General features: G+C 34.5%; 1 protein-coding gene across 11 annotated transcripts in view; it reads left to right on the plus strand.

Moving 5' to 3' along the window:
- Positions 1 to 14,068, plus strand: part of ATRX (ATRX chromatin remodeler) — a 236,556-nt gene extending 222,488 nt beyond the window's left edge. For 10 of the 11 annotated variants that reach the window (XM_079123003.1, XM_079123002.1, XM_079123004.1 and 7 more), the window contains 5 exons: positions 7,239 to 7,388; positions 8,364 to 8,489; positions 9,434 to 9,529; positions 10,035 to 10,163; positions 11,188 to 14,068. In XM_079123003.1, coding sequence (XP_078979129.1) covers positions 7,239 to 7,388; positions 8,364 to 8,489; positions 9,434 to 9,529; positions 10,035 to 10,163; positions 11,188 to 11,466 — 780 coding nt within the window. In that variant the 3' untranslated portion in view covers positions 11,467 to 14,068. The remainder of the gene's footprint in view (positions 1 to 7,238; positions 7,389 to 8,363; positions 8,490 to 9,433; positions 9,530 to 10,034; positions 10,164 to 11,187) is intronic. The other variant, XM_079123000.1, reaches the window with a different exon arrangement.
- Positions 14,069 to 19,514: the final 5,446 nt, after the last annotated feature.

The raw sequence follows: 19,514 nt of genomic DNA on the forward strand, positions 1-19,514 counted from the left end.
TTTCCAATCCTAACATTTTTTATCTTCACATGCATAAATTGCTCATTTTTGTCAAGTTTTTCACATTAGATATTGAGCAATGTCCTTTAGACATGAGCTACATTTAAAATATACACTTATATTCTCAGGTCAAATAATAATTTATTAATCTTTCTATAGCTTTGACTTCCATTAGTCTAGGATCTTCTTGGATAATTCCTCTATCAGATAATTTGTCCTGTCAAACATCTCTTGAATTTTTTATTAGAAAAACTTAAAACTCCTCACTGTATGGAAACACATTGTTGGTGGTTTGTTTGTTTTTCATTAAAGTCTGCTTTAGCATCCTTAGAAAATTTATTAGAAATAAGAGAAAATGGTAAAAAAAATACTGGTAGAGTTCTCCCAATGGCTTACCAAAAGAAGAATGTGTTTTGGAGAAGATAGTTAAATTCCATCAGATATTACAGATGGTGAGAAATGGTAAGACCTGAGAATTGACCATTAGATCTTTTATTAGTTTGTTCTTTCATTTATTCATTTAGTTATTTATGTTTATTGGGGATCAAACCCAGGGCCTCGTGCATGCTAATAGGCAAATGCTCTACTACAGAACCATGTCCTCAGCTATGTTCTCAACCCAGCCATTAGATTTAGCAACACAGAGATCATTGATAGACCAGGCACAGTGCTAAGCACTTTATAAGTAATATTTAATTTCTAAAATAATCATGTGAAATAGATACTAGGTTCATTTACAGATCAGGAAACTGAGGCTCAGAGTGGTAACTTACTTAAGGACATAAAGCTAGTAAATAGTAGAATTAGAATTTAAATCCACTTAAAACTAAATCTGTACTGTTCATCCACTACAACAGCCATGGATGGGACTTGGGATGTAGCTCAGAGGTAGAACACATGCCTAGAATAATGTACAAGGCTTTGGGTTCAATCCTCAGCACTGCCCAAACAATGTCACCAATGCAAGACCCACTAGCTACCTGTGGTTATTTACGTTAAAACTAAAATTAAAGTTCTTCAGTCACACTAGTCAAATTTCAGATGCTTAGTAGTCACATAGGTAGTAACTACTGTAGTACTCTAAAGCCTATGATCTTAACAACTACACATAAATCCTCCAAATTTACAAAGCTACCACCTTTTTATTTATATATGTATGTGTATATCTGTCTATATATTTCATTTAAATTCTGCCATTAAACTTTTCATCTGAAATTCAGAAGATTGACAAAGGTTTTTTTTTTTTGATCAGATAAGTTTATTCTAGCAATATTATATTGGTGATTATATTCCAAGCAGTGTAGTCATAAAATTCTGTATCATAGGAGTTCAGAAGGATGTGACTAACATGTTGGAATAATCAATAATCCTTTATTAATACAGGAAGTTTAGTGCCACAGTAACTGTATATTAATAGCTTAAATGGTATTATTCTGTTGGTTATGTTGGTTAAGTCAAATGGAAATCTTTTAACGCTTTAAAGGAGGAGCAGCAGGATATAGAAACTGATTCTTTTTATTTTTTTATTTTTTTTGCGGTGCTAGGGATCGAACCCAGGGCCTTGTGCTTGCAAGGCAAGCACTCTACTGACTGAGCTATCTCCCCAGTCCCTAGAAACTGGTTCTTTTAGGAGAATTAAGTAGGTGAATACCTTGCTTTTGTCTCTTCAATTACTAGCGTTTGCTAGACCAAGTTTTTTACATCAGGTTTATTATTTTGGACTCTATATAAATTTTGGACTATTTTGGACTTCGGAATATAAATTCCATGAGAGAATTGATCAGTATAAGAATTACTAGGTGACCTTATTTATATAATTTTAAATCATTTTCTTCAAATGTTTTCTTTTTTTCAAATATAACTTGTTCAATCCACAGCTCCACACAAAACAAAACAAAACCCATGATATAACTTGAAATAGCTGCTTCAATTCCTAGTTTGTATTCATTCCACTTTCGTGTTAAAATATACTGTAGTTGAGTTAGAGGATGTAACATGGTGAAATAAAGATGATAACTACAGATTGTATATGGTAAGAATTGATTTTCAATTCAGGTTCTGCCTGGAAAGTTGCAACCTCCAGAAAAATCTCTGCAGTCATATAAAATCCAGAATGAAAGCTCTCTACCTCACAGTAGCATGTGTAATAATTTTAATGGATAATCAAGTTTTAAAGGTTAAATACTAAATATAGTATCTAGTTCTTTAAATGTTAAATTAAGAAAAATATTCTTATCAAAGGAGGCTTTACCCTCCACCAGAGTTAGTTTGGCAGGCCTGCATTTTCTTTCGTTGAAAGTGACAAGTTCTGTAGTTGTCACCATCTTATTCATACCAGCAATTTGGGAATCAGGATGTATTTATAAATGCTCTCTGGCAAAGGTTGTGTGCTCTTGACCCAAAAATCTGATATGAGGTGTTATGTGAACTTCATTCAATAAGCTCTCTAGTTACTTATCAAATGCACAACTTTTTTTTTTCCAGCGTAGTTTGGGAAGAAATGGGCTTCAGATTTGAAAGTAGATGCTTTTTGAACCAGGAATATTAAATTTCTTTACTAAAAATGTAAACTTATTTAAATTAATAAAATGAATTTTTCATAGTTTTTTTGAGTGGGTAGTTACATTTTCTAGTGACACTTTATTTCCAGATACTGTAAAACTCAAACCCAAAGTGATGGTAAGCAAAATATTTTTGAAACATGGCAAACCCCCTATCCTACCCTCAAGCAAAGTCTCGATTATTTTTTAACAATTTTATTTTCAAGGTTGAATTTCAGAATTAATTAAATGGGAATTTTTGTCAGTTTGCCAAATACTTTAAACTTCTAAATAAATTAGCTTAAACTTTTAATTTATCATTAATTTTGCTCTATTATTAATTGAACTAGTCATTTTTAAAGCTTAAACTAATTTAGGTTGTTAGCTAAAATATAGACCGTGCTTTTTTCAGCTTGTTGGCTTTTTCACTTATTTAAGGAAAATAAAGTTTGGACAAAGAAATGTAAAGGTACACATTTGGATGTAATTTAAACCTCATTTTGATGACTGTTGGCTTAGTGATTATAGATTCTTTTCCAGTATTGTTTTCAATAATAGTGTTACTATAGCAACTAATATAAATGCTGCACTTTAAAGGGGAGAAACAAAACGTCTGCACTGATTTGTGTTGTATATTGGGGTGAAGATTTTCTTTATTAACTTTTATATCTTGCGCTGGAATTTGCAGAATTGTTTTTCCTGAAGAAATAACCTGAGGATCCTGTTACAAATACTTTTTTGCCCTCTTAATCTCATCATTTGTTTCTTGTATTATTCATAGAGTGCTGCAATTAATTTAAAAGGGGAAGATGCAGAAAGTCTGTATTCAAAATCCTGCATCTTCTTTCATTTATTTGTGTCTTACACAGCACCCTAGAATAAAGATTTCTGCTTTCCTGCTTTTGAAATGTATAAATAAATGTTTGATAACTTACTTATGCGTCTTTTCTTTAATAAAATGAAGATGATGGTGAGCATACTTGTCTAAGCCCTTGAGTATTACTGCCATAATCACTATATAGACAAGTGACTAAAATACATTAAAATTTATCCATTAACTCATTTCATTGTAGATTTGATAATAATTAAAATAGGAAACAGTGTTATATCTTAAAAAACTCTTAAGGGAATGAATAAATAAAGTTTATCTATATAATGTAAGTACTGTGCAGCCATTAAAAGTGATGAAGTTAGCCAGGCCCATTGGTACATGCCTATTAATCCAGGTACCACTTTAACATAATCCCATTTTTGTGCAAAGCTATGTGTGTATAAATATGTGGAGTGATATATAATTAATATTACTGGTGATTATCTCTAGGTTTTGTAGTTAGATTATTGTTTTCATTAATTTCTTACAAAATTATTTGAAAAGAGTGAGTATAGTAGCCAATAGAAACAATGCAAAGTTTTTTGGTTTGATGGAAAGAAGGAGGTAATGTTTTAGCAGAAAAATCCAAAGTTTTTTAGTGGTAGAAAATAAGTCATGCAAACTTTTTTTCTTTTTTACTTACTGGCATTTCAGTCAACAGTTGGTCAAAAGGAGTGTTATTTTATGGGCAGAGCTAAACCTCCACCATAACCTGACCTTAGACAATCATGTTTGACTTGATAGGGTAGATCTTAAATCTGGAATTGGTGGGAAGACATTAGAAACAGGGGTTCTCAAAATTAATAACTCCTAAAGATGAAGATGATAAAACAGTATATGTCAGGTTTATAGTAAAAGAATGAACTAGTTTTTCACAAGTTTGTCTCTGAGAATTGTTTGATGTTTTCCTGTATTAAATTAATATATGCTTGTTTAAAAAAAAAAAACTTCTAAAAGCACAAAAGTGTTAAATGTGAAAAAGAAATACGCCTACTTAGGTTTCTCTCATCCCCAGAATCCTTCAGTGGATTATCTTTTTATTTAAAAGAGTAGCTTTGGGAAATGGAGGAAACATACCTCAAGAAAACAAACATTCTTTGTAGTATGTTAGAACAATCACTCATTAGGAATCAGTACATTTAGTTTCTATTCCCAGCTAGTCCTTAACTGTGTGATTGGAAGACTTACTGTGCCTCTCTGGTCCTTCCTTAATTTCTGCTAATTCCAAGGTAACTTGGGCTTTGAAATTATAGGTTGCTGAAGACTGACATGATAAAGATTCCTGATAATTCTATTTTTATAAGGGTATATGTGAGTGTATGTGTGTACATATATGCATGCATGCATTTCTAGAAAGGTTTTTCCTTCAGCCATAAAGTAATTAATATATGAATTGTAGTGTTTATAATTGAGAAATAAACACTATACTTAATTGACATAGTGTTTATTTTCAGAGTTGGATGTTTTCATTCATCCTGCTATACTCAGATCATCCATGTTTAACTTAAATTCATAGTCAGGTCAAGTTATAATAAGATCCAGTGTTATAGAGAGAATGAATCAATGGCACAGACTGAAATTAATGCAGTTGCTAGTACTTTTGGTCTTTTGCTTAGGTAGCTTTTTTAGCGAAATGAACTGATATTGACTATGGTTAAGATCATCAGTCTTATTGCCAGGCAGAAGTAAAATAAGAGACCATCCATAGTACATTTGAACCTTGTAATTGATTTGGTATATTTTAGAATAGCTGACTTCTCAAAATGTATTTGTCACTTGTTTTAAAAATGTGAGTGTTATCTTGTATTATTATAGCTCTCTTCAGTCATGCTTTTGGGAGGTGGACATGGGAGTCACACATCTAAGGAAATGTTAACCTTTTAATGGAATGAATCAGTACAACAGGGGTTTATTTCTGTTTTGTCAGTTAAACTTTGGAGTATGATATAGTGATGGATAAATTTTTTCAATGTGGCATAGGCCAGATAAATCACCTTTGGATAGCAGATTTCTATACTGGATTAGAAGAAAAGTATTTAGCCAGGTATAGTGTGCACACTCCTGTAATCACAGCAACTGGGGAACCTGAAGCAGGAGGATCACAAGTTCAGGACAACGTCAGCAACTTAGTGAGACCCTGTCTCAAAATAAAAATAAGTAAATAAAAAGAACTGAAGATGTAGCTCAGTGGTAGAGTGCCCCTGGGTCTAATTCCCAGTACTCTGCCCTACGCCCACAAAAAAGAAAAGACGTGCATAGTGAACTTTCAAAGGAACTAAACCTGTTGACGTCTTTATATTCTACCAGTAAACTTGAAGCCCTCCTTTTGTGTGGTTTGTTTGTTTTGGTGCCAGGGATCAAACTCACCCCTTTTTATTTTTTATGTTGAGACAGGGTCTTGCTAAGTAGCTAAGGCTGGCTTTAAACTTGAGATCCTCCTGCCTCAGCCTCCTGAGCCGCTGAGATTACAGGCATGCATCATCACAACTGGCTATATGGTCTTTCTGTGTTTTCTAATAGTCTCTTTAGTCTAACAAAAGAAATAGTACATAGTACACGTCAACATGATTTATTATAAAGTCTCAATTACAGCTGTGTCTATTAAGAAAATCAGCTACCTTTCCTTCTTGAAAGGTCAGTGTTTACTATTGTATAAGGAAAAAACCTTAGGGCCTCGTGATCTGAATTTTTCACCTTTATTTATTTCATAGACATTTGTGTTCCTACCATTTTTGGTGTGGTTAAATATGTAAATATAATTCTTTTCAAATGTGGGTCTTCTCTATGGTAAACATATATGCAGTTAGCATTACTAGAATTAATTTAATGGTGTATACCTTCCCCTACCTACATTTTTTTTTTTTTTTTTTTTGCAGTACCGGGGATCAAACTCAGGGCCTTGTGCTTGCGAGGCAAGCACTCTACCAGCTGAGCTATCTCCCCAGCCCCCCCTACCTACATTTGATCATTATGTTTCCTTACTGAATTAACAATTTAGAATGTATATTCTTGGAGAATTTGTTTCTAAAAAAACATGGAAAATCCTTTTTTAAAATAAGTTAATTTTAATTTGTCTTTTATTTATCCAGGTCTTTATGTGTGAGTTTCTTAATTTTCAATGTTTTTTTTTTTTAACATAGAAGGCTAGTTTAGTGTCCTTACTGAATATATGAATGATACCGATTTTTAAGCATTTGATTTTAACCTTAAAAGACTAACTTAGGACACCATGTTTTTTAAAAAGACATTGTAATAACAAATTAATGAAAAATGTACAGTTTAAATTTGACTCATGAGTCCTTAACAGTGCAATTTATATTTGACCTTCTTGTAATTAAAATAAAATGATTAGATGTTCCAGTTAAACTGTTTTATACCTGTTTAGATTCATTTAGATTTAGGTTTTGTTAGTACAGTGGTTTAGTTAACTAAAGTGATTGTGAAAATAAAGTTGTTACATATGTATAAACAGGAGTAGCCATGATTTTTAGCACAGGCATCCACTGTAATCACTTAAGCAGACTTGTGTTAGCATTTATCAACTCAGATTTAAGCATAAAAGGTATATGAACAAATTGTTTTCTAAGTTTGAGAAAAAAGAATTTGAAAGCTGAAATGTGGTAAATTTTAAAAATTGCATCTCTCAAACATGAAATTCTGACAGAGTATGCTGTTGTATGTTTTATGACTGTTCCTAGGTCATTTATAATATATATTAGACATATGAAAAGCAGTCAGTTTTCAGTCTTAACAGTTGACCAGAGAACTATGGAGATGTGAGACAGAGGTAGAAAATAATTCTCTATTATTTCAACCCCTCTAAACAGGATACTATACTTGCAGAACTTCTTCAAATACATAAAGAACACATTGTAGGATATCACGAACATGATTCTCTTTTGGACCACAAAGAAGAAGAAGAGTTGACCGAAGAAGAAAGAAAAGCAGCTTGGGCTGAATATGAAGCAGAAAAGAAGGTAGTTCATTAAAAATGCTTTTGGGGCTGGATGCAGTGGCAAACATCTGTAGTGCTAGCTACTTTGGAACTAGGTAGGGCAGTTGCTTGAGTCAATAGTTCCAGACTAGCCTGGGCAGCCCAGCAAGACCCCTTATCAAATAAAATATTTAAACATGTTTTGGATTTTGTTTTTATGTTAATCACTTGAAAGAGCAGTGAAGAAATGAAAAGTCACGTTTGAAATGGGCAATAATATAGTAGGTCTTCAGGTACAGGGTCCCCAGTTATGAGTGTCAGTTTATAGGATTCAGCTATGTTTGGTGGTAAAAGTAGGAGAGGACACAGGAAAATAATTGTTTACACTTAAAGAGTAGTAACCCTATTTCTTCTTAGCAATTGCTGAATTGAGAGTTGAGAAGGAAGCTACATATTTAGCATTACTTGTTACTACCATGTGTAGTCACATACAGAGCTTAGAGTTTGGAGGTAAGAGTTGCTTTAGCATGTATACCATGAAGTCTAAAATTTGGCTGAATATCAGAAGACAAACTATTTTCTTATTGGGCATTAATGCTATCTCCAGCAGCAACTTTATTTAAAATAATTGCATGATTATTTTAAACACCAACCCACTTAAGCAAAAAATGTGCCTCAGCATGGGAAACCTTATCCTAATACCTGAATCCTTTTTAAACTCCTAACTCATTGTACCAAACTTCTTTAATGTTAATGTGATGTTAGGAGTCTCATCAGAATTCACTGAGTTGCCTCATTCTGTGGGAATTATCAGAAAAAAGAATACACCTTTAGGGGTTAAAGCTTTCCATGTAATAAGATCTTGGTCTTGGGTAAAAAGGGTGTTTTGTTTGTGTGTGGAAGAGTGTTAATAATTTCCTAGATCTGAGAATGTGGATTCTTTTCTAAACCAGTAGGTGATGTAGAATTTCAAGTTTTAAATCACAATGTGAAAAGTGCATAATTTTTTTGTTTTTAGGGTCTGACCATGCGTTTCAACATACCAACTGGGACCAATTTACCCCCTGTCACTTTCAACGCTCAAACTCCTTATATTCCTTTCAATTTGGGAGCCCTGTCAGCAATGAGTAATCAACAGCTGGAGGTAAGATGTGAAGTACAAAAGTAGTTAAACATGAATTAAAGGCAATTTCAAGTGCCTTGTTGTTGAGGGTTCCCTATGCAGGAATATCACATTCTCCAAAAGATTACCTCTGAATAGACCAAGAAAGTTTTCTTTTATTTGTTGACCTTTTTGAACCAGTATATTATGGTAAAATGCAGCTTGTTCAGAGCACAAGGGAATCTAGTCCTTGAATTAATGCAGTTTGAATTATTTTAATTAAGGAACAATAGGGCAGCCGAATGGCTAGGGAAATAGCACTTTCTTCAGTTATAAAATATTTGAAATAAAAACATTCCATTCTTGAAATTCCATATTTGAAAGTAGGATAAGTACATGTCTATTTATATTCTAATGCAATATAGAAGTACTATTAAATATTTAATGCCCAATGTTGCGAAATAAGTGATTTAAAATGACAATTATGAATTAAATAGGAAACATTGGGTTTAGGTTTTATTCCATTGTTAATTGGCACATTATAATTACACATGATAGTGGGATTCATTGTCACATTCACACATACACACAATATAAAAATATAATTTATTCCCTGGTATCTGCCCTTTCCCTCTCCACTTACCTTCCTTGGGTTCCTTTCCTCTACTATACTAGTCTCCCTACGATTGGGTTTTATTATACCAGTAGTTTAATAATTGAATCTGCAATTTCCTTTTTTAAATATGCTTATATATTCATTTAAATTACTGAATTATTGATAAAATAAAATCCAAGTTTTTATTTTCCTAACAAGACACTTTTGGCATTGATGGATTTTACTCCTCTTTCTGTTGCTGAAATTTGCTTTTCTCTTCAGTAATTTAAGAGTTTTAAAACCAAGTGCTATAAATTAGCAAGAGGAAGGATCCCTACACCTTAAAACTGTGCTGTCTTTCTGCCCTAACTTACTTCTTACATTCTTCTAGGACCTCATTAATCAAGGAAGAGAAAAAGTTGTAGAAGCAACAAACAGTGTGACAGCAGTGAGGATTCAGCCTCTTGAAGATATAATTTCAGCTGTTGTAAGCTAATTGGCAATTGTCTTATTTCAACCTCCAATTTAGGTGCCCCCCACATCATTTGTTTTAACTTTTAATTGTAGTTTGCAGTACTACTTTTGTGGGGAAAAGAATATAATTCTTATAGCTTGATTTGCACTAGTAAAGTGGATGATAGTCCCAAACTATAATTCAGCATTTGTACATAGATGTTGGCACAAAAGAGAAATGGGTAGAATCTAGGAATTAAGAAATTGACCATAGAGATGCATGCATTGTTTGCATAAATTTAATTACCAATTATGAACATTAAATCCAAATAGTTATTTCATTCCAGAGATAGCCAGCCCATGCACAACATTGAACAACTTAGTACCCTGCTTTTACATCACTGTTTTCCTTAGAAAAGAATAAAGGAAAGGAGGCGGGCAGGGAATTTTTGAAAAATCCTGAATATCTTTTAAGTACCTTGATTATTCTCCCTCAGTTGTACAGCAATAAGGATTAAATAGAAAATTTCTTCTTTTAGTGGAAAGAAAACATGAATCTCTCAGAGGCCCAAGTACAGGCATTAGCATTAAGTAGACAAGCCAGCCAGGAGCTTGATGTAAAACGAAGAGAAGCAATCTACAATGATGTATTGACAAAACAACAGATGGTAAGAGTTCTAACTATCTCTAAGTTAGGTTTAATTTTCTTGAATTTGTAATAATAGGCTTGCATGACAGCTATGTCAATAATCATCCCTCCTGTGGAACAATGGATGGTAATTTAATATTCTAGAAGAAAGTTTGTTAAAAACCTAGTAATGTCAAGGAAAGATAATATATTCATTACAAAGGAGCAACAACTTAACAAATGTATCTTCTTGCAGTTTATGCAGGATCTGTTTCATATAATTTTAATTTTTTGTATATTCTGGGTATCTATATAGGAAATTTTGCCAGACTTTTACCACCTTTGCTATTTTTAAACACCTTCAAAAACCATACTTTTCAGTGTATTTAATTTGAGAAAAAGAAGTGGAGCTCTAGATGATATATCACAAGTTCCTCCTAAATTATCTAATTCTTCAGAAAGCTAGTATATTCCAGGATCCTTGATCATCTTTCCCAGCTCAGTCGTTTGCCAGCCATCTGCCTTGGACTGGGAAATTTCAACTCTTGACACCAGGGAATCAACTTCTGTGGCATGAATTTTACTTAGAAAGCAGGGCAGAATTGTGTGGTTTTAAATGATCTTAAGAAATTTGAGATATTCCAGGTAGAAATTATTCCTATTACAAGTGCTTTACCCTTTGGTGTTTGTCACTGAAATGTTTATTTGTCTGTCATCATGTGAAATATTCAAAAGAAGGACAAAGAGAGGAGATTTGACAAAAACTGCTGTAACTAATACTTGAGACTAATCACAGTGCAGGACAGGTTACTATGGCAACTAACCTAAATGCTCCTTGCAATACAATAGTCAAGTCATTAAGAGAATTTAGCCCTAAATGGTGTTACTAACTGGTTTCTACAGTAATGGTCCTGTGAATGCCGTCAAATTAGTAATGGTGATAACAATAATGTGTGTTCCTTTTGGTATGGTACCCCCTTAACAAATTGATTTAACTCAAAACTTGATACTTGCCTCTTTGAGACAGGTCATGCACTTGTAACAGCTCCCTTTTCTTTCTGTAGTTAATCAGCTGTGTTCAGCGAATACTTATGAACAGAAGGCTCCAGCAGCAGTACAATCAGCAGCAACAGCAACAAATGACTTATCAACAAGCAACACTAGGTCACCTCATGATGCCAAAGCCTCCAAATTTAATCATGAATCCTTCTAACTACCAGCAGATTGATATGAGAGGAATGTATCAGTCAGTGGCTGGTGGTATGCAGCCACCACCCTTACAGCGAGCACCACCCCCAATGAGAAGCAAAAATCCAGGACCTTCCCAAGGGAAATCAATGTGATTTTGCACTAAAAGCTTAAAGGATTGTTAAAATCATAGAAAGATCTTTTATTTTTTTAGGAATCAATGACTTAACAGAACTCAACTGTATAAATAGTTTGGTCCCCTTAAATGCCAATCTTCCATATTAGTTTAAAATTTTTTTAAATAGGGCATACCATTTCTCCCTGACATTTGTCAGTGATGTTGCCTAGAATCTTCTTACACACATTGAGTACAGAAGATATTTCAAATTGTTTTCAGTGAAAACAAGTCTTTCCATAACAATAACAGCTCCACAGATTTCCTCTCTAAATTTTTATGCCTGCTTTTAGCAACCATGAAATTGTCATAAAATTAATGAATTTAGGAAAGAATAAAGATTTATATATTCGTTCTTTACATATAAAAACACACAGCTGAGTTCTTAGAGTTGATTCCTCAAGTTATGAAATACTTTTGTACTTAATCCATTTCTTGATTAGAGTGATTGAAATGGTCTTAATGTTCTTTTGACTCAAGTCTGAAACTGGGCTCCTGCTATATCATCTCCGTGATTGAAAGTTAGAAACTAAGGGTTATCTTTGACACAGAGTTGTGTGCAATATTCTTAAATACTACTGCTCTAAAGTTGGAGGAGTCTTGCAGTTATCATTGTATAAACAGCCTTAAGTACAGCCTAAGAAGAGAATTCCTTTTTCTTCTTTAGTCTTTCTGCCATTTTTTATTTTCAGTTATATGTGCTGAAATAATTACTGGTAAAATTTCAGGGTTGTGGATTATCTTCCACACATGAATTTTCTCTCTCCTGGCACTAATATAAAGCACATCTCTTAACTGCATGGTGCCAGTGCTAGTGCTTCATCCTGTTGCTGGCAGTGGGATGTGGACTAAGAAAATCAAGTTCTAGCATTTTAGGAGGTTAACACTGAAGTTGTGGTTGTTAGGTTCACACCCTGTTTTATAAACAACATCAAAATGGCAGAACCATTGCTGACTTTAAGTTCACATGAGGAATGTGCTTTAACAATTCCCAGTACTGTCAGTATTGTGAAATAATTCCTCTTAAAGATAAGGATCACTGGCTTCTATGCTCTTCTTTTCTCTCATCACCATGCTCTTTCCCCCAATTTCCTTACATTTTCTTAAATTGTTTTAAAGTCTGATATCTTTTCAGTTTAGATCTTTGAGGCAATTTTCTGATGAAAATTAATTCATCTAATACCCTTTCATGTGGTTTTATGAGAAAATCATTACAGTTCTTTTTATTCCTCCGGGTCCGTAAAAAATGACCTATGATTTTATTCATGTTCAATTTGGTTGCTTTAGGTTCTTAAAGGAAAAGATTGTTTTTGACTATGGGAGTCAACTCAACATGGCAAAACCATTTTTGAGATGGTGATGTAACAGGTAGTAGAAATAGCTAAAGAATTCCCAAAACAAGAAAGCTGGGTGGAGGATTTGCTCTAGGTATCACTGGATTAGAATGAGTTTAATGTTAGCTAAAACTGTTTTGAGTTATTTGGATAATAAAGAGATTTCCATTTTTATCTTGGAAGAACTAGTGGTAAACCATCCAAGAGCACTAGGTTTATGATATAAAATTCGTGAGGTTTGGTGGATCCACCCCCCCCACCTTCCTGTGGTAAGACATCACTAACAAATTCCATGTATTTGGATGTTATGCCAGCCATATAATCAGATTTATTTAATTGGGTGGGGGCAGATGTGTGTGAATTGCTTTAAAAGAAATGAAAAAGAGTAAGATTTATGAGATGAAATTTTGAAGGCATTATGCTCTGGCTAACTGTTATCAGTTGGTATTTCTACAAGTCCAGAATACTTTAAACCTGATTTACAAGACCTAGGAATTTTCAACATGGTCTAATTATTTACTCAAAGACATAAATGTGAAAATATTAGGCAACCTTCTAAAACTTTCTCACAGTGGATGAAACTATGACTTAAAGAATAATACTTAGAAGGATTAATTGGAAATCAGAGTTTGAAATAAAACTTGGACCACTTTGCATACACTCTTCTCACTTGACATTTTAGCTACATAATATGTACTTTGAGTATAACATCAAGTTTAACAAATATTTAAAGACAAAATCACATCAATAAAATACTAAAAAACTCATTTTTATATTTGTTTTAGATGTTTTAAATAGTTGCAATGGCTTAAAAATGACGATTTAAAATGTTGCTTGTAATACAGTTTTGCCTGCTAAATTCTCCACATTTTGTAACCTGTTTTATTTCTTTGGGTGTAAAGCGTTTTTGCTTAGTATTGTGATATTGTATATGTTTTGTCCCAGTTGTATAGTAATGTTTCAGTCCATCATCCAGCTTTGGCTGCTGAAATCATACAGCTGTGAAGATTTGCCTTTGTTTCTGTTAGACTGCTTTTCAGTTCTGTATTGAGTATCTTGAGTACTGTAGAAAAGATGTCACTTCTTCCTTTAAGGCTGTTTTGTAATATATATAAGGACTGGAATTGTGTTTTTAAAGAAAAGCATTCAAGTATGACAATATACTATCTGTGTTTTCACCATTCAAAGTGCTGTTTAGTAGTTGAAACTTAAAACTATTTAATGTCATTTAATAAAGTGACCAAAATGTGTTGTGCTCTTTATTGCATTTTCACAGCTTTGAAAATCTGTGCACATATTGTTTCATAGAAAATGTATAGCTTTTGATGTCCTATTTAATGGTGGTTCTTTTGCACAGTTAGTTATTTAATACTGGGAGGTCAAGAAGTTTGGTTTTTGAATCTGTAATATACTAAATTCTGTAAAAGGAGATCTATAACCTCAAAAAGAATTTACATACCAGGAAGCCTATGTGTGTTTGTGTTAGTTTTGGTTGTCTGTGTGTAATCCAGCACCATTTCCTGCTTCCCAACAGCTGTATCATGCATTTAAATCAAACAGGGCTACAAACCCACACTTGATACAAAAGCTGCTTACCATCTAGAAGTCATAGCAGGTAGATGGAAACTGTATTACCTGGCCTCCAAAGAAGCTGAGTATTTTATAGACATCCCTTAGCTGTTCCCATTTTCCCTCTTTTGTCACAAATTTAGATCTTTATTTATGTGCTCCAAACTTTAAAATAAATTATTTACCTATCCAATAAACTTTGTTTCCTTTCAGGGTAGCAAGTTGTGAGGCTGTAAATACTCATTCTCACAGTAAAATACATCAATCCTTTTATATGTTTATTTCCCTGAAAATTATGTTCAGGTTATTACCCACCATTTTTTACCAGACTCATTCTCAAGTGATTTTTGACTATCTCCAAATCAAATCTACCCTTAGGGAATAAAAAAAATTTTCCACCATTGATATTTTTCAAAAGTCTATAATCTGAGCCAATCCCAAAGGATTGATCAAGTTTCAGAAATGCTTTCATCTGTGCAACATTCTAATATATGCTATTATATGGGGGTAAATAAAAATTAAAAATCCAAAATATATACTGTGTCTAAGCTCAATATTTGCCAGGTAAACAAACTGGGTATTACTAGTGTTGTAACTGATAGTGGGATAGCACCCTACCACTAAGAGTTTTACTCCGCAGAGTATGCATTACCACACCCTTTCTCTGGAATAACCTTCCTCACACCATTGGCCTACTAAGCTAAGGGAATTATCCTTCCTCCTCTCACTCCAGGGATCTAGATTTCTTGATAGTGGCCATTACATACACACCTTCACAAAAGAAGAGCATATAAATTGAGGCCCTTACAAGAGATAACAAGGTTACTTTATTTTGAAAGAATGAAGGGTTAAGGCAAATTGGTTTTTGTTGTTTTTTTTATTTATTTTTATTTTTTGTAGTGGGGAATGAACCCAGGGGCACTTCACCAAGGAGCTACGTCCCCAGCCCTTTTTATATTTTGAGACAGAGTTTCCCTAAGTCATCTAGGCTGGCCTCCAACTTGTGGTCCTCCTGGCTGAGCAAATTGTAAAATTCTGTAGGCAGGCCCTATTTAATACTCAGAATGTATCAGAAGCAATCTACTGGCAACCCTCCTCCACTTTCTGCTCAGCATTCTGCCCTTACTTCCTCTCCCTGATAGAAGTATGTAAGGTAGCCGGGAGCTTGGCTGGAAGCTTCGGCAAAACATATCAGATGACTACTAAGAGAATTCAACCTATTAAATATGCCCAGCCCTATCCCTATAGTCTTCACATTAAATGCGTGTTGGTTTTCAAGAAAGGTGAAGAGAGATGGCTCATTAGATGCAAGGATGGAATTTGTTTCAGGTATATGAGGAGAAAGTATAGTATTGAAAGGGAACAAAGGAAAGGATAGGGAACGAGAGACTAGATTGGAGAGGATTGATGGCCTTGAAATCCTGAATGAGTAATTCAATATAGGGGATAACAAGGGTTTGTGAGGCGGATAATATGTTCAAAGTAGCAGGTAAAGATGGTGATTTGGACTAAGGTAATTTCAATGGGCTAAAATGCAAGGTGAAGAAAGATGGGGAGATAGGAAGATAGATAATGAATCCAGGCAGTCAGTGACCAGACTGCACACAATTTGAAGCACAAAGGGAAAAAAATCATTAGAAATGTCATAGGATAGTGAACTTTTTAAATAGTTTGTAAGAAAAATCGGTTATTTCTTTTGCCTTTCCTCCAAGGAGCCCAACTTTGTTCAGGATTTATGATTCTACATACAAAACTTACTTTTGGGGGATTGAACCCAAGGGTGCTCTACCACCGAGCTACACCCCTAGCCTTTATTATCTTTGGAGACGGGGTCTCACTAAGTTGCTGAGGCTGGCCTTGAACTTGCCATCCTCCTTTCTTAGCCTCTTGAGTCACTGGGATTACAGGCATCGCCACAGCACCCAGGTCACTTACTCTTTTTGATTATTCTCTCAAGCTTCACAATGTTTCCATTAGTGACATTCCTATTCCTCAGTTTTGTTGCTCCTGATTATACCCTTACACTTATTTGCAGAAAGCGAGGTTGGTCCATTTGATTATAATTCTCTTTTCCTCAAGCCAATTCTTCAAAGAGCTAGATCCATTCCTGTCACTTTTCCTTGAGACCCATTCATTCACAGTGCTAGTGTCTCTGTTGGGATGTTATATTTATAAGCTTTCCTTAGTGTTTTCAAAGTGCTCTGTGGTTATGTGTTAACCTGTATACAACATATCTGTGAGAGATGTGAGGAGAATAATTATATTCTCCTCATGACAATTAAGCTAAAAGAACAAAATCAAATCCATTGCACTTAACAGGCAGAAGACATATTCTAGTTAAATTCTCTGAATCTTTCATGTCTCATTTTAAAATATGGGACTATAATAATACCTTACCCACTAGAAGGCAGGGGACTGGACCAGGTGATTTCCCAAGTCCCTTTCGGCTCCCAGAGTTAAACTCTGAGCAAAGCAGTGTGAAGCCAAAAGGCAATGTGTTTGTCTAAGGTTACAGGGTAAGTTTGTGAACAGCATTAGAAATCCCTTCCCTTTGGCTAACCCTCTCCCCCACTAAGCTATACCTTTTCTTTTCCTCTGTTTAGAAAAATGAGAGGTCTGACAGGCATTTTAATGACAAAGCAGATAAGTCAAGTTGTAATTGGCTCTAATTACCACTTCCACTAGCTGTAACCTCCTTTATCTTTTGCCCAGAGGCACTCCCAGAGCTGTTGTTTCTTACTGTCTCTGGAACTCATTGCAGAAAATGAAAAAACACGTTTAAGGGGCTGACTCCTTGCTGGAATGAGTGTGACAAAAAAAAAATCACGTAAATATAAATGAGCTTTTGTGAAGTCTCTAAGCCAATAATTGGTAATTTCCTATTATTTATAACTGAAAAGCCAAGTTAGAGCAATGTTTGAATGGTCTGGTCTGGATAAAGTTTATAGTAAGTAGACAGCAATACTTGTTTATATTGACTTTTGTGTAACAGCACATGCATACCTTTTAGGTTTTATAGTTGAATTGTGTGACAAAAAACTAAGAAAACTAATAGAAGAGTGAAATAGTAATTTTTTTTCTGTAGCTGCTTGTCTTCGCACGCCAGTAGGAAAGCAGGTAGAAGCCTGTGTCTAGCCTGCTGAATACATTGCAATGAAAACAAAACCAGGCTTAAGGAAGGGGAAAACCTGGTTTATAACCACCCAAGGTCTTGTTAGTTCATCCCCAACCCTTGGTAGATTTTCAACTACACTGCATGAAGAGTCAGCTTCAAAGGCTTTTGTGATGCAAGATCACTTGGATCTTAACAATCCTACTCAGGAAAGGAAACTTTATTTTATTAGCAATTCTATCTGCAATTTACCCCCCTTTATTTCTCCAAACTCTCTTCTCCCAACTCTACTGCACAATACAGACCTCTTATATTCTAATGCCTAAGTGTGCATGTGGGGTGGATTGTTAAATCACAGAAAGCTCAAGATGGCATGGATGGTTCTTAGAAACCATGTAGCCCAGTTCCATCCCTTTGCAACCAGGAAAACAAAGGCCCAGAGTGGGGGGAAAATGCCTATTTTCTAGCTTCTATTTCAGTTCTATTCTCCATTCAGATGCTGCCTTTTATATTTAAATTCCAATTCATTTTTTCAATCTTCCAAACCATATTAAGCAAATTTTCAGAATAATTCATACTGAACTAAGTTTGCAAGTGAGAATTGTTTGTGGGAAGTGGAATATGTGAGCCAAAATAAAAAGGAAAGGAATTCTTGTGTGACGACTGTAAAATGGGAAGACCCCTGACATATCTCCTAAGCCTTCAATTTGGCAACCAGAACATTGGGCTCAGGATTTTGTTTCAGAGGAAGGGATACTTAATTTGCTGAAAAGATTTTCTTTTTACCACACTCAGCATGGTTTAGACCAATAGTTTCTAGGAGCTCTGTTCTACTCTGTATTTCAGTGTCCAGTGCTAAGGATGGAATTAGCCTTCCACAGACCAGGGAAGTTTTTTTTTTTTTAACATTTTTTTAGGGGCTGAAGATGCGACTCAGTGGTAGAGCACTTGCCTGGCATGCATGAGGCCCTGGGTTTGATCCTCAGCACCACATACATATAAATAAAATAAATAAATAAAATAATCCATTGACAACAAAAAAATATTTAAAAAATATTTGTTTTAGTTGTTGATGGACCTTTATCTTATGCATTTATTTATATGTGGTGCTGAGAATTGAACCCAGTGCCTCACACATGCGAGGAAAGCACTCTACCACTGAGCCACAACCCCAGCACCCCAGAGAGGTTTATATACCAAGTACTTCAAAGTCCTCTATTTCAAGTGGGAAATGATAGAGTCACAAGAAGACAAAATATAAAGTTATGTTAGAATAATGATCTGTCAGAATAGGGATGGCAATTCTTGAGTTATAGAGTCTGCCCCAAGGCCCGTGAAGAGTTTACACATTTCTAAAGAACAAAAATGTAAAATTATATTAATATGTTAGACTTTGGGTGCCTGGTTCTCTGTAAACTTGGACAAGTTACTTCACTTTTCTCAATCCTCTCATACAGCAATCAAGAATTATTGAACATCTATTATTTTTCAGGCACTATGGCCAGTCGCTTTTTTTATTCCTGTTTTACAGATGAAGAAATAGGTTTAAAATAATTAAATTATTCTCCCAGTGTCACCCAACTAACTGGAAGACGGGCAACCTGGATAATGTGTCTCACCTTATATATTAAAGTGAGACACACACATGTGTGTGTACATGTGCATATATATGTACACATATATGTGTGTGTGTATGTGTGTATATATATATATATATATATATATATATATATATACTGAACAAGCCTATAACTCTTACTTGAATCCCAACCTCTTGCAAACTAGAGTACCTTATCATTTTATTCCTTTGCATATCAGCTGCTGCCTGTCTGTTTACACTGGAAGCAAGACCTTAAAGAAACACAATACTCCCCCTTAGTGTGTTCAAGGCACTTCCTTCTGTCTTGAGTAGTGCCTGAGGGGTTTGACTTTTGCCTTTCATTTCCTTCTGTGATGCCATCAAGTATCTGCAGAACCCAATCTGAATACTTTCAAATGTTTTGATATATCAGA

Source organism: Sciurus vulgaris (genome assembly GCF_902686455.1).
Source record: "Sciurus vulgaris genome assembly, chromosome: X".
NCBI classification, from domain to species: Eukaryota; Metazoa; Chordata; class Mammalia; order Rodentia; family Sciuridae; genus Sciurus; species Sciurus vulgaris.